Source organism: Herpailurus yagouaroundi, unplaced genomic scaffold, assembly GCF_014898765.1.
Source record: "Herpailurus yagouaroundi ecotype Mexico unplaced genomic scaffold, PumYag 100, whole genome shotgun sequence".
In the NCBI taxonomy this organism is placed as follows: domain Eukaryota; kingdom Metazoa; phylum Chordata; class Mammalia; order Carnivora; family Felidae; genus Herpailurus; species Herpailurus yagouaroundi.
In genome coordinates, this window is record NW_024412391.1 from 21801784 (window position 1) to 21826502 (window position 24719).

General features: G+C 37.5%; 1 protein-coding gene across 4 annotated transcripts in view; it reads right to left on the reverse strand.

The window, feature by feature from the left end:
- Positions 1-24719, reverse strand: part of ASB15 (ankyrin repeat and SOCS box containing 15) — a 59522-nt gene that overhangs the window by 17730 nt on the left and 17073 nt on the right. For 2 of the 4 annotated variants that reach the window (XM_040472084.1, XM_040472087.1), the window contains exons 1-6: positions 15450-15538; positions 10477-10549; positions 3944-4052; positions 2077-2129; positions 1854-1985; positions 344-502 (exon numbers count right to left, since the gene is read on the reverse strand). In XM_040472084.1, the coding sequence (XP_040328018.1) occupies positions 344-502; positions 1854-1985; positions 2077-2129; positions 3944-4050 (451 nt within the window). In that variant the 5' untranslated portion in view covers positions 4051-4052; positions 10477-10549; positions 15450-15538. Of the gene's footprint in view, positions 1-343; positions 503-1853; positions 1986-2076; positions 2130-3943; positions 4053-10476; positions 10550-15449; positions 15539-24611; positions 24636-24719 lie in introns of those variants that run through there. The other 2 variants (XM_040472085.1, XM_040472086.1) reach the window with 2 other exon arrangements.

The window sequence follows — 24719 nt, forward strand, 5'->3', positions numbered from 1 at the left end:
ATTCTGTGTCTTCCTCTCTGCCCCTCTCCCGCTCACGTTCTGTCTCTCTCAAAAATCAATACACATTAAAAAAAAAAAAAAAAAAAAAAGAACTGGCACTTCTGGCTTCACAAAACTCCAGGATTGGACCCAGCACTTAGTTGGTGCTGAAGGATCTTTCACATTGGACCTCTTTGTAGGATTAAAAAAACAAAATCATAAGGCAGATGAGATGGGTGTTAGGGGAGGAGCTCAGGGAAGAGAAGGAGATGAGGTCACATAACTTCAACACATAGTGGTTTACAATAAATACTTATTAAATATTCATCAAACTATGAAAGTTCTAGAAAAGAAGATCATTTACCAATCAGAAGTGGCGTCTCTCCTTTGTCGTTTTTGGTGTTTGGCCACACTCCCTTTTCTAGTAAAGTTCTTACATTTTCCACCAGACCAGCTTTGACTGCCAAAGTCAAGGGTGTTTCTCCTTCAGAGGTCTTGAACTCCCAGAGTGTCTGGTAGGATGCTGAGATATGAAAGTATTGTATAAAGTTAAAAATCTTAAAGGATATTACAAAGATCAGAGTAATTCAACATTACATACTTTGGATTAGACAAAGTCAACTGATGACAAGGAAAGATTAAAAGATGTGATTCAAGTTTATCAAATGATGGTGAGTATACATAGATGAGCATGTACTCGACAGCTAGAAAACCAACATCTGTGTTCCAAGGTTGTTTTTATTTTTTTAGTGGATTGTATATTCTTTTTTTTTTTAAATATAAATTGTAAAATAACTCCCTGGTCCTTTGTATTATTATTTAAATTGCACCTGAAACTGATTTTTGTCAAATAAAATCTGTGAATGTCAGAATGAGAATGTATCTGAATACTGTCAGAAAATGTTAGAAAAGAAATACCATGTTTATCTTCACCTTCTACATCTATTTGTCTCTCCGTTGAGCTATCTATTTTCTTCTGGCTGGCTGGCTGGATAGTCAATTATCAAGCAGCAAGGATTGCCTCCTAGAGCACAGAACGAGGGAGCACCCTTGAGGGTTGAAAGACAGGGCACTTACAAGACATTTAAAAAGTTGCTGAGGGGTGCCTGGATGGCTCAGTTGGTTCAGCACCTGACTTTGGCTCAGGTCATGATCTCGCAGTTTGTGAACTGGAGCCCTGCTGTACTGACAGCTCAGAGCCTAGAGCCTGCTTTGGATTCTGTGTCTCGCTCTCTCTCTTCCCCTCCCCTGCTCGTGCTCTCTCTCTCTCTCTCTCTCTCTCTCTCTCTCAAAGAAATAAACATTAAAAGAATAATAATAAAATAAATTTGCCTAGATGTGACAAATATTATGTTAGAACATCAAAATTATTAATACTTAACCCTCTGTCAATGCACTTAACCGTGAAGTTGATTCACTGTGATACTGATTCATGTTTCCACCATGAAAAAATTAATGCAATATAAGTACAAAATATTGTAAATATACTTGTGCATGATAATGATCTTTTGAAAACTGTTAACTCAAGACATAGTTCAAGATGAAAAATTAAATGCTGACTCCCAAAAGCAAAATGTTTTATATTTAGATCAATTAATTCATGATATATACAAGCTTTTATTACTTTTAGGTTACAACCACATCTTTGTGCCAACTTTATCACATTCATAGAAGGATTCAAAGGGCGAAAACAGAAGCTCACAAAATGTGTTGGTTCTTAATTCTGAGTGTAAAACATGGGTATTCTCTTTCCCATGTACAAAATTATCTTTTATTCTGCTCTTTCTTTTTGCTTTTTATGTTATGGGAAGTTATGGGATCACTCATAACTTCTTTTGCTTCTGTTGAGTCAAAGAGATTTTATGTTCTCTTACCATCCAGAACAACTTCAAGTATTTGTTGAATGGGTTGAACCACAGCTTCATGCAATGGAAACCATCCTTTTTCATCAGCTTCATCCAATGCATGTTTATACTTCACATATTCCTGGAGCTCAAGAATGTGACCTAAATTAAACATACCGGCTGGTAACAAATCTCTGTCTTGGCAACGTGAATTCTTCAACCTGCCCCATTCTAGGCAATACACCCATTTTACCTTGTTTTATGGCTTCCACAAGTTTTCTGTTTTGATCACTCAGTGGTACAAACCTACCAGAGAAAGAAAAATAAGCCATATTTATCCTAGTGGTGTACTTCAAAAAACCCAAACGTTTAACTTATATTGAGTTTTTGTACATGATTTTAATTATCACGATCTACAGGAAATGCACACAACTGATTTTATCTACTGTATTAGTACCATGCTCTAACCAACTGAGATAACCAGCTAACTTAAGTGTGTCTCCTTTAAAAACGTAAATGCTCAGGAATCAGGAACAGTATATTTGTGATACACCAGACCTAGGCACATTAGTACAGATGACAAAATACAAGATTATAACACTGTCTCTGTAATGAGTTCTAAGCAATGATAAAGAATTAAACAGTTGTAGTCGGGGTCAGGAGAGCTAGTTTCGGGTTTTGTGATTTAGTGTCTCTGTGTAGTGGTTTCTTTATCTCTAAAATGATGGGATTACATAGGAAGATCTCTAAGGCTTTTTCCAACTTTAAAAATTCTATGCTCAGTAAATGGTGCTTTGAACTTAATAATTGCTAATTAATAATTGCTAAATTGGGAGCTTATGATCCAACACTGCATGTTAGAGTCTTTAATCAATGGATCTGCAAGTGAAAAGAGGTTGAGCGTTTTACTGAACAAATTCCAGTCATTGGCCCAACCCTCACGGCAGTTGTCTGGTGTGTGTTTATTCTAAGGAAACAAGGTATTTCATAACAAATTGATTCAACTCTTTTAAGCAGAAACATCTGTTAGCATTTTACGGTTGTTAAAGCCTTCTTGGGAATTCTGTTGGGCATAAGGGAAAAATGAAAGAGACCCAGTTTTAAGGTACCATGTCCATTTTTAAGAAGCTCATAAGCAATAATTTTATAGAACTGAATTTATTCAAAAGCACTACTAGGGGTGTCTGGGTGGCTCGGTGGGTTAAGCGTCCAATTTCAGCTCAGGTCATGATCTCATGGTTCGTGGGCTCGAGCCCCATGTAGGGCTCTGTGCTGACAGCTCAGAGCCTGGAGCCTGCTTCGGATTCTGTGTCTCCCTCTGTCTCTGCCCCTTCCCTGCTCGTGCTCTGTGTCTTTCTCTCTCAAAAAAATAAATAAACATTAAAAAAAATGAAAGCACTACTAAATTTCAGAATACAGGATTCTAAGTACTATAAAAAAACGTAAAGTTTATTTTCATCAGAAGTGCCATGTGTGTTGTTCAAGACAGAAATCTACTTTTTCAGTTTCAGACTCTATAACTCCTTCCTGCTAACATAAACATCAATTTTGTATATAATTTGTTAACTTCTGTCATTTGGAAAGTAGATAATTAAATAGGCTATGGTTTACATATTGCTGTTTTTACTAAAAGCCCTCGACTCTTCCCATTCATTACGCTTAGGGCCTAATCCATATTATTTTTCATATTTTGAAGATCCAAAAATGAAATACATTACTTAAGAAGGCTGTCTGAGTCCGTAGCAGAGTGGGCTCTGGAATATTCAGAACAGATCTCTGTAAACCTATTTAGTTGTATAAACTGTACTTGCAAATTTGTTCAAGTTACTTACTGATATTTTGATTCTATATTAATTTAAAAAAATAGGCAATCCTATACAACCAAATTCAATTAAGAACTTTCCGTTTAGGTTATTTCCATCTTCCACAGGAGGTGGGGATTTGGGAAGATCATACTGCTAAAACCTATGCACAGTGGCCCTTGTAAAGCCATTGGAATCCCTGCCAGAGAAGAAGAGTAAGCATTTCCCTAGAGGAGAAGTCAGGAAGAGTCATTTTATCTGACAACAAAATGAATGCCATAAAGAAATTTTGTTGAGCATAGTCAATTTGAATGTTACCTTTCAGAAGAAAATGCAGACTTGCTGGCTTCAATGGATTCTTGAATACTGAGCTGAATATCATAACTTGTAAGATGGTCTTCATCGGGGTCATCATTAGTATCCATGACTGGATATAAATTTGAAAGAGGCAATTTCTTATTATCAGCAAACGACACAGAACAGTATATACAGTTAATGTGAAGATGCAAAATGAAAAATTAAAATGCATTCACCGTTCTTCATTGAACAAACACAAATGCAGTCAACATTTTAATCCGTTTTACATATGAAGCCCATCCTAACCTTTGACACCTTTAACTACCTGCCATTTGGGTGTCTGCATTTTCTGATTTTGGACTTCCTTTTCATTAATGGCTGCCATTAGGCTAATAAGAACACACTTTTTCGACGCTTCTGACTTACACTAATTTCAGCCCATCAGTTTTCTGAAGACGCTGCTCTACACAGCACATGAGAAGTACATTAGAAACTCAGACCAAGAAGAAGGAAGACAGAGACAGGAATAGAGAACAGGGAGCCTTTCACATTCTTACCTTTTAATGTTATACCTGCTGTGTTTGCTTATTTGCTGATGTATTCTTTTTCTCACATCAGTAAAGGTTTGAGTTGGCTTTGTGTTCAAATTCTGCTAACAGACTCTACACTCCCTTTGAGGGAAGGGCTCTACCTCACTCATCTCTCCACCCCTTACGACTCTAGAAGGGGCTTGGCCCAGAGAAGCTTCTCAATGAACATTTGTTGAATTAAAGTAGAGAGAACAAAATGTCACAAATGCAGTGGCCTTGCCTTATCCGCAAGAAGTGTAACAGAGCAGATAGAGAAGATGTGAAAGAAACTTTAAACAGAGGAACTGAGAACTTCAAACACTGTTCTTCGTGAGCAACTAATGTCTAGTGTCACATATGAAGTGAACAGGTTTTAAAATTCCAGAACTTTAAAATAAGACAGGGGATGGGGTGCTGGGTGGCTCAGTCAGTTAAGTGTCTGACTTGGGCTCAGGTCATGATTTTGCGGTTTGTGAGTTCGAGCCCCGCGTTGGGCTCTGTGCTGACAGCTCAGAGCTTGGAGCCTGCTTCAGATTCTGTGTCTTCCTCTCTCTCTGCCCCTCCCCCCACCTCTCTCTCTCTCTCTCTCTCTCAAAAATAAACATAAATAAATAAACATTAAAAAATTTTTTAAATAAGACAGGAGAGGGTTAATCTGACAAAAACAGCTTTAGGCATCTGGAGAACTTCCTTACTGACTGGCTCAGCTGGGTGATAGACCACATGGGTTCTCCGGGTACTGTGGGACATCTAACTCTATGGACTTGTGCTACCTGCATTCCTGGCCAGAAAGGAAGACCCTTTCTGATACCTTGGTAGAAGGGCATCCTTAATTAGCTAGGGAGCCTCAGTTGGGGATGCTGGAACTGCTACTACATGGCAGTTCTACAGGCATGGTAAAGACCAACTTTATTAAGGGAGGCTTAGTTGTGGGCAGTTCCAGCAGGTGCATTAACCTGGAAAACAATAAGCAGAGTAAAAATGAACTCGTGCTTTCGAAGAAGAATAAAAAAAACGGAGAGGCTTTGGGGCTTATTTACATAATTTATTGATTCCTATTTCAACTCTTCCTAATGCACTTTCTTGTTTCAACCAGATCAGACCCACCACAAACGGTTGGGCAGGATGTGCACTACACAAGTGTTCCTGGCTGAGGGAATCCAGCCAAATCTCCCCTAATGGAGTTGTACAGTCTGGCAGAGTGCTACACACGCCCCAAGGAAGCAGCATCTTTTTTTCATTTGCAACAAAGTAGCTTTGGCCTGTGGGATTCCTGAATTGAGTTGAGCATTTTTTAACAAAGGGAAGTTAAGCAAAAAGGTGCCTAATTATTTAGTGTTTTGGATAGTAAATGAGGAGAGATACCTTTTAGCAGCTAGTCTTCCAAACTTTTCCCAAAGTGGAAGGGTCTTAGGATTGGATTACTCTCCTTCAGACAAGGTAAGAATACTATGGCAACGACGTCCATCCTGCTTCTTGACTTGAACCTTCACATGGCTACTGTTTGGTCCCCATTTTTGTTTTCTGGCTGGTCTTACAGGGAACGTCGTGTAGTGTTATGGTCTCAGAGCATCATTTGAACAACTGAAATAAGGACCCTCTTAATTCCATCCCCAGAGCAGAGACCAGCCATCTTATGGAGCCCCTATGCATTCTCCTGCATAGTTCCGTCCATTACAAGCCACTGCTATTGACTGGCCCATCTTCTCCGAAGATAGACACAAAAATGTAGATTACTTCTCATTGGTTTATTTCTTCAAAATATCAAATTAAAGGAGTGAGTGTCTCTCATTACTATTGGGCCAGTTGCTCTCTCTTCTTGAGAGAGAAAATTTAGTAAGTGTAGAAATAAAAATAGTTCTATGACTAGGTTTAATGATCAATATGAAATCATTTTTGATTAGTGGTACTTTATGAGACAAAACGTATTACCTATTTGAAACTTTACATCGTTGTGTGTTTTTCCAAGGAGAAAAAAAAATGGTTTTCCTTGGGCAATTTTCAAAACACAGCTGATATTACCACCTCTCATTGCTCAAGTTTAGATAAACTCAAACTTCTCCACATACTGATAGCCAGGGTGCCTGACCTGTGGACATACTGCATGTGAACTCGATAGCATCATTTTGATTGTATTTTTGTTGTTCTGCACCAGTGCCCTTACTATCATCTTGGAACATTAAAGAGAGAATAGTAGTGATGTTGGGAGACTGCCCGTGAGAGAGTAACGACATCCAGTAAGTGTATTTCCTCACACGGTGATATCTTAGTCTTCTCAAAAAGCCAATATGCGCTGTTAAAAAAAAAAAAATTAAAAAAAAAAAAGCCAATACGCGCTCTAGGGGTCTTATTTGCCAAATACACTCAAGTAGTATTTTACTTTTTATTAATTGCTTATTCGTTCATTGTCTGTCTCCTCCCCCTAGAATGTAATCCAATAAGATCAGAGAATTAGCCTGTATCTCCAGTGCCCGAGAAGCACCATCTCAAGGTCCGTGGTCTCTATAACTGTGTGAATGAAAGAATGAATGAATTAGTTAATAAAAAAAAAAAAAAAAAAAAAAAAACCCTAACATAAGCTAGGCCCTGCTTTTAAAACTAACCATTGTACTCAGGGATGGAGATTTTTGCCCACTGAGACAAATCTGATTGCCCTCTCTGTGTTTGGCTTCATTCTTCTCACCTCTGCTTCCACATCTTCTCCTTCTTCATTCGCAAGCCCCTGCGGCTCTTCCATGCACATGCCCCATACACTATGTCAGGCCTGGCTCAAGACGTCCCTCCTATGGAAGCCTTGCTGAAATTCTCCAGTTCCCCTCTGGCCTTCCTTATCTGCGAATATCTCCTCTTCTATAATATTTTTCCAGTATCTGGATTTCCACTCCTTCTGTATTTGCCTGGCAAATTTTTCACGTATTTGTGTTCCGTATTCTCACTTGGGTTATTAGTTTTCTGAGGGAAGAAAATATCTTACTTACTTTCTTTTTCCTTTTCTGTCTTTTCTCTCTACTTCCACTGCTAGTCAACTACAGCAAATGGCTGTTCTCAGTGGAAAAAAAGTTGTTGACTCATTACCAGCAGACACACACGGAGTCCTTCAGACGGCACGATTAGATCATGAAGTTCAACCTGTGGTATTGCCTGCTGCCTCTCTCACTGGTATCACTGTGGCGATAGGGGGATTGCATGGCTTTGGGATTAGTAATGAGATCCAGAGCCTTTTACCTATTTAAATCACCAGCTCAGTTCTAACCCTGCTTGAAATTTGGACTTCCAGTACCTGAGATACCATAGACTCCTTAAAGAACTGAGTTGATCTGTGGAAAGTTTCGCTTTTTATTTTTTAATGTCATTTTAACTGCCATCCAGAAGAAGGGTACCTAAGACTCTTAACTGTTTTGTATCCATAATAAGCCTAGGGTAGAAACAGTGAAGAAACCCCTACCACAGGGAACAACCCGTCTTACACAAGCTGTCTCCAACCTTTTCCTAAAAGCCCAAGACGAAATAAAGATCTGTGTGCAAGTACACTAAAGTGTCATAGAGATCATCAAAGAGCACGATTGGAATAGATCTAGAGACATCATGATGCAATGAGAAGAGCAAAGAGAAGAGTTATTTATGTGTATCTCAAATTTAAAATGACCAGGATTCAATTGCCCGCCTTTATTTAAGATTATTTAAATAAAGCACCAGCCAGGAATCTGAGGAAAAGCCGAACAATATTTCGACATCCTTTAAGACCTATTCACAAGTGCTCTACTTCTCAGTCTAGAGAAATTAACTGACGCTTCCTAAATAATGGTTTCCCGGTCTTGTTCTGGAGAAGCCCTCTAGTGAGATTTATTTCCCATACGTAGCTGCTTACAAACTAATTGGAGCAAGTATGTTGGGAAATTAGCCTTTTCATTTAAAGCACAAGTTAACCATTGATGGATGAATGGATAAAGAAGAATGGATAGATGAATGGATATGTATAATGGAATATTACACAGCCACACACACACAAAATGAGATCGCGCCATTTGCCACAACATGGATGGACCTAGAAGCTATTATGCTAAGTGAAATAAGTCAGACTGAGAAAGTCAAATACCACGATTTCACTCATATGTGGAATCTAAAAAAAACAAATGCATAAACAAACAAAAAGCAGAATCAGGCTTACAAATACAGAGAACAAACTGATGGTTGCCAGAGGGGGAGGAGAAAAAGGCGGCGGCAGGGGGGGATTGAAGAAGGAGTTGCAGGCTTCCAGTTAAGGAATAAGTCATGGGAATAAAGGCACAGCGTAGAAAATACAGCCAATGACATTGCAATAGTGTTGTATGGTGACACACAGTAGCTACACTTGTGGACAGCATAGCATAACATAGAGTTGTTGAGTCACTATGTTGTACACCTGAAAATAATGTAACATTGTGTGTCAACTACACTCAACTTAAAAATATTTAAACAAAAAAAAAGTAGAGCGCTGGTTAACCTTCCTTAAGGTCAAGAACACATTTGATGAAAAGCAATGGATTCTCTCTCCAGAGGGATGCATGCCCACTCAAAATTCTGCATAAAATTTTGAAGAATTCATGGGACCTCTAAAGCCCTTTCCCATACCCTCCCCCAAACAATCAAATTTAGGATTTTCAAGTGCTAAATGTATTATTCAGATATCAGTAATTATTAGTTTACTTTACAGGCAAGCCTAGTAAAATCCTAGATTTAGATAGTGGGAAAAGGGAAATTTGGTGGTCATGTAAGTTTTTGAAAATTTTTGGTAGGAGGCACCTGGGTGGCTCAGTCAGTTAAGCGTCTGACTTCCACCCAGGTCATGATCTCATGGTTTGTGAGTTCAAGCCCAGTGTTGGGATCTGTGTGGACAACTCAGAGCCTGGAGCCTGCTTTGGATCTGTGTCTCCCTCCCTCTGCCCCTCCCCTGCTCATGCTGTGTCTCTCTCTCTCTCTAAAAAATAAATAAACATTAAAAAAATTTTTTTAGAAAATCTTTGATAATAATAACAATGGTGATTATAATAATAGCCATACATTATTGAGTCACAGAGCTAATAAGTAGAGTCTGGACAGATCACAGGTACCTTCATTTTTAAAGTCTTTTCAAAGCTGCAGGAAAACAACCCCCCCCCCCCCCCCCACACACAAAAACAACACAACACTTTGATCTTGCTCTTAACAGCCAGCTCTTAATGACAATAACTTCCAAAAATAAAAAAAACAGCTTCCAGAGACACATAAATCTTTATCTTTGGCTCCCTGCAATAAGGCTTTGTGCTGCTTAGGGTGGTCTGGGGCGTCCTACACTTGCCTTCATTCTGTACTTTGCGACATGGAGTCTAAACATTACTGTCCTTAAAAAGTGGATCAGCATGCCAGGCGGTGCCCGACTGAAGTGACCAGGAGGTTAGGATAGTGTTGTGAGGTAAGCTGCAGGAATGAACATGGGTACATGATACCTCTTTGCATCGGATTCTCTAAACTAGCTCCAATCCATTTTCCATGCTAACACTGTACTGTTGATAAGTTTGTGGGTTCTAAACAGGGCTGGTTGTAACAGTTCCCAGAGTGTACAATTCACTTCCATGCAAGGAAGGGCTTTGTGTCCATAAATATCACCCTGCCCCCAGCATCTGTCACCTCAGTGTCATTCGGTTGCATCAGTGAAAGACTCTGTCCTTTACGGCTTATTGTTCCGTCTTCCAGTGTCCCTTTTAAAATGTCAACAACACTATACTGGTCCCCAGTGCAGAACTAGGATCTCTTAGAATAGTTACTGAGGGGAGCATGAGAGTGCACAAGATGGCAGAGGGTCTAAGACCAAGTCTAGTGGATGGTAATAAGAGGGAATAAGAAAAAGGAAATATAGCAAAATTTAGATTTCTTCACAGTTTTATACACAGTCAGCTCAAATCCAATCCCGAAGGTACTGCTGTGTGAAATGGGGAACCCTGAGACCCTGAGGCAATTTTCTCTCACCTTGAAACTGCTATGGTTTTCGAGTGATGTGTTCATTTACTGGAGGTCCCAGAGAGAATCATCAGGATTTGTCCTATCAGAGGAAAGGCAATAGTTAAAGAGGATTTTTACTTTTTGGTTTTGTCAAGAAAATACAGTTATTACATTCAAAAGAATGTTCATTTTTATTTTCCTGCATTTTGACCATTTATATGTGCAATTTTAAAGATAAATTGACATCAGTATAAATAAAATTTTGTCATAACTTTGGTATTTATTGGTGGCTGCACACTTTTGCTTTCTTCGGAACCCTCTAGCACAAAGTGGCAAATCAGATCAACAGCTTCATGGGACTGATTTCAGCGAGTCAATCAATCCCCAAGAGATTTCAGAGAGAACTAAAACTCTCTGTCAGAATTGGGTTCACCCCACTGACACAGGTAACTTTATAAGTAATAAGTTACAGCAATTCCCTCTGCATGGTGTAATCCTGTAAATGACAGGGAGAACTGGACCAATTCTCCTTGTTCTCCTTCCTCCTTAGCACGACATGCCCTGCTGATGAATTGCACATGCACAAGTGCACATACACACTTAGTCCAGAAGACGAATGCTACTTTTATGTCGACTCAAAAAGACACAATCTGATATTTTAGAAGAGATCTAAGAAAAATGGACATATTCCTTTCTAGACCAATACTATCTAAGTATGATATCTGGTATGTGATAAGAATTCACTAACTGTTGGCTGAATAAATAATTGAATAATCAAATATACACTACTCTTAAAATTAGCAAATTAATAGATTCACCTTATGTTTTTACGTCCTGTGTTTTTGCAAGTTCACTTCCAGTTTAACTGAAGCTTAGTTTCTAGGTAAATAGCCAGTGATAAGACCTGTCACGCTAGTTTTTCTTATCTCTACTTTCATATTACAACATTAGATATTTTACTCTATACTGTTGATTTCCATGTCAAATTCAATTACAACAGAGATATAGAAAGATGTGTGCTAGTTTGTGAAAATGATGCAAAAAACAGGAAGGAGATCTAAGTTCATTAGTAGGTGGGTTTCTAGAGGAATATAAATGTAGAATAGAAAAGAACAGAGCAAGCACGATCCATGAAAAGGCAACTTATTAATAGTGGCCTTATCACAGGCAAGAATGATAATACATTTTTTTTCAAAGTCCAACCATTTGTTTATAATTCTAATTCTAGAAATCTATCTTCTAGTAATGATCAGAGATGTGGACAAAAAAACTGTATGTGAAATGTCATCTCAGCTGTATTTAGCTGCCAAAACAGTAGAAATAATAAAGTGTCCAACATAAAAGAAATTTGGATAAGACATTATTGCATATCTAAGCAATAGAAAACCATACAGTTATTAAAATTAATATCCTTGAAGAATATTTACTGCCATAGATAAAGTGTCACACATGAGAATGATATTCACCTAATCAGATATGACTGGCCACTTGGAAGGAACTAAAACTGACTTTATGCAACCAAAGCTTATAAAGCCTTCGAGAAAACTGGCCCGGCATCTGGCTCATAGGCTGAACCTTACAGGTGGTGAGATAGGTCACTTCCTGGCAGTCCAGGGACCTTGGTGACTTTGAGAAGAGAGAAATTTGCAAAGTTTATAGTAAAGCAGGTGAAATCTGGTAGAGGGATTTCCTTGGCTTGGGAAAGAACAGCAGTCTGAAAGACTGATCCCTTTACCTGAATCATCCAAGCACAGGGTTTGTTACCTAAGTTATTCTATTTGTCTGCATGAGACCAAAATTCCATTTTCCTCTAATTAGTGAGTGGCAGCTTTTGAAGAAAGTAAGGCCGGTTACAATAAAATAGCTACATGTAGTTTACACAAGTGAGTTTAGGGTAAGTAAAAAATGTTTTGACTATATTAATTAACTACAATAACAATAAAAATGAAATGTCTCTAGACCTCAATAAAAGTATTATTATGTACTATACATGTATATGTATACTACTCTATATTTGTATATACTATATATGTGTATACTACTGTATATACAGGTTCATTTGACATGACAGAAGTTCTGCCTGGGGCTCAAGTCAAATCTTTTCCCATTCAAAGCTCAAACAATAATGAGTCATTGCATTTCTTCATAGTTTATTTTGACATCATATACAAGCCGTTGATATCTTTTTTGGGGAAAAAGTTGGATGTAGCAATTGAAACTTTGTTCAAAACTTGCCCTCTGGATTAGCCACTGCATTAACTATGTCTGATGTGAGTAGTCAACAAACGTTACCTGTTATCATTCTGTGGTTGAACTCCTCTGGAATGAGGAATGAGAATTCTAGGGGTTGTTGGGCAATTTTAGCTCAATTCCTCACCCTTGAACAGACACTCTGACATATTCATTATTTCCTTCTTCTTCCTTTTCTCTAGAATCACCAGACTTCAGAGTTGACCATCAGATAGCTCTACCTGTAAATTCCATTTACAACATGGCGAACAAGTAATTGTCTAGTCTTAGCCCTCAACACCAAAGTGGCAGGAAGCTTACTATATCCCCACAGAGCCCTTCGGTCAGCTTTAACAGTTAGGAAAAAAACATTTAAGTTGAATCCATCTCTTCAAATCACTATTCTATGATCTTAGTTCTATTCCCCAGAGTCACACTGATAAACTGTTGTTCCTCTGCTACATGAGAGCCCTTAAATCATTCCCCAGGAAGGCTGTTAAGTCTCCAGTGAGCCTTCTCCTCCTGAGGCTGGACAACTTTTCTTCCTGTGCCGTGGGTTCACCTCCCTCCGCCATCTTGATTGCTTGTACACACACTCATTTCTCCATTTCCTTCTAAAAGTGGCTCTGGACCACGGGCTCTGATGGCAGCACAATAGCTGTAGTCAGATCAACAACACAGTATTAAGCAGGGATGACCATCTCCTTTTTCCTAGACACTATAGATTGGTTAATTTAACCTAAGCCCAGATTAATTTGGAGGCTATCATGTTAGACAGTTGATTTGGACCCCTATTGGCCCAAATCTTACATCTCATGTTTTTTTCTCACATCATTGCTGGGAAATTCTGTGCAGGACTCTGTATTTAACGCTATTACATTTCTTTCTTTCTTTTTTTTTTTTTTTTTTTTTTTATTTTTTTTTTCTTTTTTTCAATGATTTGACTTTTATTCCAGTCTGCTAAGATCTAATGCATTTCTATCCCTGCAAGTATTGTTCTATTTGTACATCTGTTTGCATGCCTTCTATATGTCCATCTGCACTATTAATAATGACACATGTTGAACAGAAATTGGCACAGGACAGAGAGGACTTCAGGTTGACACTGATCTATTATTTAGCACCCTTCAAGAAAAGCTGTTTATCCAGTTACAAATCCTCCAAAATACATCACCATCTAGTATTAATGTCTCCTTTTTGATAACAAGACCATCATCAAGAAATACTGTCAAATACTTTGTTGAAATACAGATGCATAATGTCTACTACATTTGCCTTCTCGACTGAATCAGAAAGACAAAGGAGAAACACTGACCCACCAGTTCTCAGTGATTATTATTTTTTTTCCCCTAAGGATTTTCAGACCATCCTATTCATTCATTCAAAAATATGTGTTCAGTGTCTGCTATGTTCCAGGCATAGTGCGAGACACAAGACAGTAGGATCCATGCCCTCAGGGAGTTTGCTGCTTTTAAACAATGCATTCTAGACTTCTCCAGAAACAACACAAATCACTCCCTCCCCTTCCAAAGTTTGGCAGAGAGTTAAGCCCGCAGCACATCCTCAATAAATATTTGTTTTGTTGAATTTGATAGCTATTATAAGTAACATGTATTGAATATTTACCTGTGACACGCATTACACTAAGTACTTTAGTTGATTATGATGTTTAATTTCTATGATACACTTTCCCCTATTTTACAGATAAGGAAACTGAGGCACAGAGTTGTTAGGTAATTTGCCCAAACCTGCACATAATAATGAGTGGTGGAGATGTGGATATAAACCCAGCTGTTTGTCATTAGAGACCACACAACTGTAACTGGATTAGAGTTTGGCATTAGAGGCCACACATACTGTAACTGATGATCCATCTACTGTAATAGAATTAATGAAAAGGAGGTATCATTTTGTGTTCCAAATATTCGTAAGTTTTCTAAAAGAGTTTAAGCAAACAATCAGCAAACCTATCAAACAACTCTAGTAGAAATATAAATATTTTAGGTAAATTTTCATTTGAAAACAAGCTATTCCCATAGAGACAACAGAAGTGTAAAATTATGATAATTTATGACAATAATATAATGTTCTCAGCACAAGGCAGTGTTAGGACTTCCTCGTCTATATCACTACTATTTCATAGAAATCATTTCATTTTAGATTTAGAAGCTTCCTTAGAAGTTATGTGTTCATTTAAGAGCCAGATGGGTGATGGTCTCAGGTAAGTTCTAAAGACTTTCCAACCTCAAGATTCTATGATTTCTTTTGCAGAAGCAAATTTCCAATTCTAGAGTTCCTTTTATCATCTGATTTAAATGAACTTAAAGGAATTTTTCTATCTGAATACAAAGCATCCATCTTTTGCTATAAGTGATGAAAAAGCCTCAATAGAAATTTATTATAATTATTCACAAAAATAATTTAATTTTTTACTCAGAAACCAGGCCAGCTAAGACCCTTCTGGGCTTCCATAGTGTGTATATTGACACTTCCTACAAGCATATTCATTCTTGGTCTGTTTTTCTCATCATATTATTATGCTTCATGACCATGCCACAGAGTTAATATTCTATAAAGAAGCAAAAACAACCCTGCCTATATTCTGTGATTTTAAAAAGGCCTCAGGAAGGCAAACCCACTGGTGGTCAACTGGAAAAAAAATAATGAGAAACTACCACACTATGTATTTCCATCTGTTTAAAATATTCCCAATACTAAACTACTTAATAAGCTAGCTGGTGAGGTACAGATCAAATATTTCATAATCTCACCTTTTGGAATGATCGTCTTGTCATTCTTATCCAGGGCCTTGCCTTCCTAAACCAGAGGAAGTGCCTTGGAGCCAATGTGTTCCTCTGTGTGTCTAAAATTAAGTACCCAGTTGGTGGTTAAATTAAGATCTGACCTTGTGCAACTGAAACATAAGCGGTTCCTGGCATACAATAAAGTATTACCCATGACTTCTCTAGACTCCCATCAAAAGAAACATAAACCCACAGAGGTATAATAAGATTATCTGTATCCTGATTGGTTCAAAGATTGCTCATGAAAACAAATGATCTGCCAACCCAGCTGCGATGAGAGTTCCTGCTAAGGGAACCAAGTAAAATCACTTCAATAGAATTTTTCGTCTTTTAAAATTAGTTGTTCAAGAGACAAAACTGTGAGTCTGTGTGTCTGTAGATCCATATCCACTTGTAACCAATTTTAACACACAGTTTCTCATTCTTCACCTGTTAGACCCATGTCAAATCTCACTAAATACAACCATCTTAGTATATGAATTTACTGTCTTTCATTTGATTTGCATTTAATACCTGCCGGTCTGATACTCAGATGGGGATACAACATTCAGCAACATCTAATGTAATCAGATATGTTTAGGTCAAGTTGTAAAACATAGATAGTCTTAAAAAAAAAAAGTAAGCAGGAGATGTAAAGCAAGAAGAAAATCAGGATTTTAACCAGGGAGGGTTGTTCATTTTCTATTTTAAAAAATCCATTAAAGTTGAATGTCTTGCTGATTTTCTGATGAAAATAATCTCCCTTAAGTTTGTTTTGACATGGCTATCCTTGGATTAACTCAGGCCACTGTCAGCATTCACAAAGCCATCTGGCTTCTGTCCCCACTACTCTACTAAAACAACTCTTCTTAAGGGCTTCAGTGACCTCCTAGTGTCTAAAGACACCACGTTTATTGCTTTTCAGACCCTCTTGGATTTCCTGTCATTGGTCTCTCCCTTTTTCTTGAACTATGTATTCCCAGGCTTCGAGGAGCACTATATGCTTTTATTTTTCTTATATTTCTCTGATCCATTTTTTGGGACTTGGTGTTAATGAATAAACATATCAATTGTAGTGAATTTCCCAGTTTTATTTCAAAACTTGGAATACCATAAATGTGAAATCAGAGGTCTTAGATTTTTGTGATAATAGAGGCTATACTTCAGTCACCCTGGGAGCAAACCCTGAGAAATATTATGTATTTATACCACTATTAACTATAACTTGAAATAGTCAAGGTTGAAGGTTAGAACATTGTGCATGTTTTATAATTATTAATTTAATTTGGAACTTTGCAATAAAACATTGTTACAAAAAACAAACAGCACTGTGAAACTTTAATTTTTATACAGTACTTTTTTTTAACTTACAATATTAAAAATTCATATGAAGGTTTAGAGTATAACACAATTTGTGGGTGAAATCTATACCAAACATTTAAAAATGTGGTTTGGCACATTTCAGGGACATTTCTGATCTTATACCAACCAATTTATGCCTGTTTTATCCTTCTATATAATAGTTATTATAGACCTCCTTAGATCACACAATATTTAAAATAATGCTTAAAAAACAGAAAGAACAAAAAAAGAGGGACTATGTGGCAAATAAATGAAAATATGTTACTGATGATGTAGGCCTATGAACAAATCTTGCCTTACCACTTATTGGCTCTGTTACTTTAGATTTGCTGTTTAATTTTCTGAGATCCAATATCTTCATCTGTAATGTAGAAGAGGTAATAGTAATAATAGCCATTATAATGATAATACAAATGACCATGACACCCACCACTTTTTTAAAATGTTTATTTATTTATTTTATGACAGACAGAGCGTGAGCAGGGGAGGGCTAGAGATGGGGGGGGGGGGGGAGAGAGAGAGAGAGAGAGAGAATCCCAAGCATGATCTTCACTGTCAGCTGGAAGCCAATACAGAGTGCAAACCCAGCATGGGGCTCAATCCCATGACTGTGAGACCATGAACTGAGCCGAAACCAAGAGACAGCTGCTTAACCTACTGAGCCACCCAGGTGTCCCAGACACCCACCATTTTTTTTTTTTTAATGTTTATTTCATTTTTGAGAAAGAGCAAACAGGGGAACAGCAGAGAGAGAGGGACAGAGGATCCAAAGTGGGCCCCATTCTGAAAGCAGCCTGCCAATGTGGGGCTTGAACTCACAAAGTACCAGATCATGACCTGAGCCAAAGCCGGGCTCTCAACCCAGCTGAGCCACTCAGCCTCTCCAGACACCCACCATTTTTAAGAGGTCTATTCCTGAAATAGTTCATCATCATTTCTACACATACACTAAAGCATGCTTTGAGTAAATTCAAATATTTAACAGAATGCTCTGTTCATAATGCTCATAACCATTTCCAACATTTGCCTGTTTGGGAAGTTGGCTTTTCCTGTTGATTTTCTCAAAATGGAAACAAAGGGAATCCGATTTTTGAACAATGGACTTCTAGGCTGCCTGGAAAAGGTGTTTCAAGCAAGGTGTGTGATCAAGCAGTGAAGGACTGTTGAATTCTACTACTATTGTCCTGAGGAAGGCACCTGTAATGATGCTGACATCCAAATACATGTCCCTTATATCTATATATGGCAAGAAATGCATGTCCTGTTTCACAGTGATAATTATAGCAACTGATATGAAGAGTCTTAGGTTGAAATGGTTGAAGCGCAGTGTTAGAAGTTCTGTCCCTGGAAGCACTCATTTTTATTTTGGGAACAAAGGATTTGGGTAGCATGGTATGTTAACTTCCAGAAAGCAATGTGGCATCCTGGCCATCATGTTTAGGGTGCCGGCTGCTACTCCTCACAGGTACTCTGTGTTCCTGCAAACGTGGGGGCTTGCAGGCCTCTGACTGTGAGTTAAAAATACAGATCTTGCTAAGATTAGCCAAACAATCACATCCAACCTGTACAAAGCCATTTATCAGATTCCTTTCTGATCCAGCCCATTCTTTATAAAAGCCTTATCACAACTGCAGCTTTATCTTTGCCTTCTGGGCAAAATGGTGTTGTCCAAACTCCTTGGAAAATCCCGGTTTGCTTGGTCCCATTATTTTGCAGTTTAGTAAGCAATATCTATGTATATCTCACTTGGTTTCATTTTGAAATACAGTACTTTCTAATATATGTCAAAACCCCCACAATATCATAACTAATGTAAAAAAATAAAAAAAGAAATACAGTATTTCCAATTTTCTCCTCCTCCTTCTTCCTTTTCTGCACTTGTTCATTATTTTGGTCATGGGAGGTTGTGATTTAAGAAATGCCCATTTTATTTTTCAGTTGTGTATAAAACAGCAGAAAAATGTGAGAAAAGGAAATCCTTTATTTCTAGTGTTCTTCCAAGGACTTTGATAATTGATAATTGGTTGTTTGCTTTTGTTGTGCTTCCTACTGTTTTGGGGGGTTTGTTTGTTTGTTTGTTTGTTTTTTCAGACAGAAAATCAAACTGAAACTGTGAGTCCAATGTATCAGCACCACATTCTACCAGGTGCTGATGTCACAGGCCTCTGAAGAACGGGCATTGTTGACATCACTCCTGCCATTTTGTTTCCATACAGCAGCACAAAGGTGAGTGACAAGCAAGTGGTGTTTAGTAAGGTACCACTATACGTAGCTCACTAACCCCATGGTGCACAAAAAGTGGGGAGAGTTCTTAGTGGCACTTTGTTACATTTACCACTTTGTCACCAGTGTCTGGTAAAGTGCTTGTCATGTAGAAAGCACACATGAAACACATGCTACATTTTTGCTAAACACACTGACTTCTTCACATGGTTTAGCAGTTATTTCTTATGTAATTTAACTAAAGGTTAATTCAATTAAAACTGAGTCATAATGAATTTCAAGAAAGTAGGTTGATTTCTTTCCATGAAAGACAGGTCAAGAGCATCTAAGAGACAGAATAGTGGATTAAAAGAAGGCAGGGAATTTGCATTTTGATTTCGGATGTGTCCATGTTTTTGTGAATTAAGGCAAACCACTTAAATACTTATGTCCTGGTTTCCACCTACATAATAATTCTGCCCTTGATATTTCACATCATTGATATGAGAGTAAAATGAGAGAATAATTATGGAAGTTCTTTGAAAAAATAGTAATCACCCTACAGATAGAGTACTTACTATTATAGTTCAGTTGACCCTTGAAGGTTTGAACTGCATGAATCCACTTATATGTGGATTTTTTTGATATGGTACTATAAATGTTATTTTCTCTTAGGATTTTCTTAATAATATCTTCCTTTCTCTAGCTTACTTTATTGTAAGAATAAAATAGAAAACACATATAAAAACTGTGTGTTAACTGTGTATGTTATTGGTAAGGCTTCTAGTTAACAATAGCCTATTAGTAGTTAAGTTTTCAGGGAGTCAAAAGTCACACACGGATTTTCAACTGCGTGGGGGTTGCCATCCTTAATCCCTATGTTGTTCAAGGGTTAATTATATTCTATTTCTGGGACCTAAAATGGACATTAAAAAAACCATCCCACTTGACTTCCTGTTCTATACATGCACACACACATTTTAGTATATGAAGAATGTGGTACTAGACCACTTCAGGACATGCATGCCAAGTAAGGTAGGACACACAATTCTGGTCCTTAAGAAGTTTATCATTGTGTAGAGAGCAAATAAGTAGAAAAGAAGCCAGAATTTGGCAAGAGAGATAAGACATAAGTAGGTTTGGAGGAGAAGACTGGAGAACAAAGACATACACACATTTGAGTTTTAAAAAGAGAAAATGGGGGCCACCTGGGTGGCTCAGTCTGGAAGCGTCTGACTCTTGATTTCAGCTCAGGTCACGATCTCAGCTCAGATTCCTGAGTTTGAGCCCTGCATCAGGCTTGAGGTTCTGTCTCCTTCTCTCTCTGTCCCTCTCCTGCTCTCTCACTCTCTCTCTTTCTCCCTCTCTGTCTCTGTCTCAAAAATGAATACAAATAAAATAAAATAGAGATAAAATAACAAAAAATAAAAAGAGACACTCGTTTTACATTAACAGATCATCAAAGTACTTTGAGAGCCTTTTTTTTCTTCTTGTCTTTTGTAATATTGATCTCTTACATATCCCAAATTGATAGTGCTAAGGCAAGGAGACTTCCACTATTCTTAGTACCTTATTTAATATTCACTAAACATAGTCATAATCAAGACTGTACAATAGAACTTTATATTGGCAAGCAAAGTAAAATTTGAATTACTGAAAATTCAGTATTCTGTTCTTTCTGAAAAGATTGGTGTTTTTCATGTGCACCTGTTATATTTCAATTTTTTTGAAGCTACTAATTCATGACATTCCATCAATTAATATTTGGTTATGAACAAGAACATTTTAGCATTAACTGTTATATAAAAGTTATATGAATTTGGTGAACAAAACTTACCATGTTAAACTCAACATTCTCAACGTAAATCTATCCTATCTACTATTAAAAGACCCTGTTCCTCCCCTTTTGCATGTAGAACCTTATTTTTTATATTTCAAATTTGACCCACTGTTTTGTGTATGTTCAAATAATTTAATTTCAATATAAAAATTAAGCTTAATGATTCTTTGAGGAAACTAGAAAAATGTGATTATTCTGCTAGGTTTAAATTTATCTCTAATAGAACAGTGTAAGTAATGGGGCAGAATACTCTGGATTTTCCAAAATGGTACTTCTACTAAATATTTGGCTTAGTTGTGGCTTGATTTAAGGATCTAATATATAATTACCATACAAATAATGCAATTTTTCACATTTTTTCACAGGTGCTGTAGTATCAAAAATATTAAAATCAGGAGCGCCTGTGTGGCTCAGTCGGTTAGGCATCCAACTTGGGCTCAGGTCGTGATCTCATGGTTTGTGAGTTCAAGCCCCATGTTGGGTTCTGTGCTGACAGCTCAGAGCCTGGAGCCTGCTTCAGGTTCTGTGTCTCCCTCTCTCTCTGTCCCTCCTCTGCTCTCTCTCTTTATCCCTCTCTGTCTCAAAAATAAATAAACATTAAAAAGTTTTTTTAATATTAAAATCAAATTGAGTTTTGAGGTTTGTTAACATGTTCCTATGCAGCGTGGAATGTTTGGGTAATTTCCCATCCTAGACCATTCAGTTCCAGCGTAAGCAGATACTTTTGAGGGGACTTTGGGCGAGATATAGTAGTGAACCAACTCACAGGCTATGGAGCATCTTATAAAGTCAGAAATGGTAGGAGAAGTAGATGAATATGAGATTCTCACTAAGGCTGTATTTGGCAAATATTTTATTGAGCATATACCATTCTCCAGGCCACTAATGACTTACCAGGTCCTTCTCCTTAAGGAATTTCTTTTTATGTTGTTGAAGTAAATATTAAGTAAGTGAGAAAATAAATTGTAGTAAGCTTTGTGAAGAAAATAACCATGACAATAGTTGGTAACAACTATGTCACATATGAATCCCCGTAAGTGATGGATCAGTTTGGGGACTTAATTGCAGTGCTTCCTAAATTAGGATTTAAGGAATAAGGAGGAGTTTCCCTTCCTGTTTCAAAACAAAATTGTTTCTTTAACCACTTAACAAGATTAAACAGTTTATTTTTCACTAAATTTAATTTTAAAAAATGCATCTCTAAGAGAGGGACTTGGTACACAATTCAAGTACAATAGATTATTTGAGTTCTTTGTTGAGATAATTATAGCCCAGCAATTGAAAAACACAAGGAAATGCTAACCCATTCCTATACCCATTTATTCCTTCACTGGGGCCACACTATTTGGATCATCACAGCTGCACAGAATGGTGTGATATTTGGGAGGCTAAGTCATCACTCCTCATTTTTCTTTTTAATATCCTTTAGGTGAATTTGTTTGTTTGTTTGTTTGTTTGTTTGTTTGAGTGAGAGAGAAAGTGTGAGCAGGGGAGGGGCAGTGGGAGCAAGGGTGAGAGAATCCCAAGCAGGCTCTATGCTCCACACCAAGCCCAATGGGGGCTCAATCTCATGACCTGAGCCAAAATCAAGAGTCAGATGCTTAACCAGCTGAGCCACCCAGTTGCCCCAGGTGACTTTTTAAATCATCTAGTCAAGATGGGATTGTGACTGGGCATACACTAAGATTAGATTCTTTGGGGAAGAATTGACAAGTTTAAAATATTTAATCTCCCCATGCAGCAATACAGTATGTTTCAATTGATTCAAAATATTTCTTTTAAACTTGTATAAAGCACTATAGTTTTTTTTAAGTCTTGATTATTTCTTAAATATCCCTTAGTATTTTGTAATTTTTATTTCTTTGTGAATAGATTTGTTTTTCCTCATTGTATTTGAAAGGGTTATTTCTGGCACAAAGAAAGCTAACGCTCTTGTATTTTTATTTTAGCTGCCTTTCAGAATACTTATATTTGTCCTGATAATTTTAGGCTAATTTTCTTGCATCCTTTATTTTTTGTACATAGTGCTAGCATGCTGAGTGATTGAAAACCTTATGAAAAATAATAGATTAGCTTGTTAGGGAAGAAAAAAGAGTGAGATTCCAGTATGAAACATTTAGAACAAGTAATTAGTATGTAAACATTAACTTCAAGAATGATTCCCATACAGCAGTGGTTCTCAGGCTTGGCTCCCACTGGAATCACTTGCAGAGCTTTAGAAAATACCCATGGCTGTGCCCTTCCCCCAGATACTCTGATGTAATTCCTGAACATGGGGAAAGAAAGACTGTGCAGGTGATTTTAACAGGTCACCATATTTATGGAACCATATTTATGGATGATCTAAAATAAATTCATTGTCAAACAAAGATCTATTTCTTTCCTTCCCAATTCTTAACTTTGTGCTCTTACATATCGAACTTTTGATTTTAAGGAAATATCTTTTTTAAAAACACGTACTCATATTCTTAGTCTCGAAATCATTGATTCCCTTATTCAACAAGTACTTTCTGAGCAGTGTTATGTTCTTCCAGACATGCTGTTCAATATATAGGACTAGATAAAACATATTATCCTCTAACATGTAGGTTATCTGTTATCTGTAGGGTTAACATGTAAGATTTTTATCTTTTTGAGTATTGGCTTGAATTGGATGTTGGGTTTGTGAGAGAGGAGACCAGGATGGAACCTAAGCAGCTGGAAGGATATAGAGTTACCATTAACTAAGATGGAAAAGGTTCCAGAAGGAGCAGGTTTAAAAAGGAGGAATAGGAGCTCAGTTTGGATCATGTAAAACTTGAAATACCTATTAAAGTCCAAGAGGAAAAGTTAAGTAGGCAGGTAAGTATGCGTCCATGTATGTGGGGGGGGGGGGGCAGGGAAGGAGGGAAGACTGAGCTGCAGAAATAAATTAGTGATATTTAAAGCCATGAGGCTAGATGAGCTCACCAAATGAATACCAGTAGATATAAAAATAAATACATTCAAGGGATGAGTCCTGGGGTTAACCGAAGCTTCAAGGTAGAATGCAAGCCAAGGGAAGAAAAATATTTGCAGCAGGAGGGAGTGACTGACCAACTGTATCAAATTCTGCTGCTAGGTCAAGTAAGATAAGAACTAAAAATTGACCATTGGACTTAGCAACCTTTAGGTTTGCTTTCTATTCCAAAATCATCTCAGTAACCATCTAGGCTTCCTTTCTGTGATTTCCCATCTCTCTTCCCCTCTGCCTTGCTTTTCAGTATGAGGAAGAGAGACAGTGTTCTTATGTTTGGGGGATTGTAGGAGGCATACATAGCTCCCTATATCTGGGAATGTGACTTCCTTTTCCTATACTTTTTCTCTCTGAAAAATCCCTCCCAGCTCATTTTGTTAGACTTATATTATGAATTAGAGACGTGGATTTATAAAAGCCAGTTCTTTGAAAGTTTATACTAGCAACTGCTTGAGAATAAAACCATGTCATAAATAGACATTTAAGTAGAAATTTACAATTCTACCAATTCCTTAGAAAATCACCCAACACAGGATGAGCAAGTGGGTGAGGTGGAGGGCAGGACCCAAGCATGATGAACACTGCAGGTGAGGACTTCTGGAACCATTTGGAATTTCGCTGCAATTCAACGCCATCTCACCTCCAGCGTCTCCTCAGAGTCCACTCCCCATGATAGCTCCCTTGAATGTATTTATTTTTTTATTTTTATTTTTTTAGGGCTAAGACATTTTGAAATGAGTCAGTCTCTTACCTCTCTGGATCTTCCCTGTGTCAGCTGGAATATTGAAATGAGGTCTGGAATTAGACAAGCTGTTTCCCATTTAAGAATCTATAACACGGGGCGCCTGGGTGGCGCAGT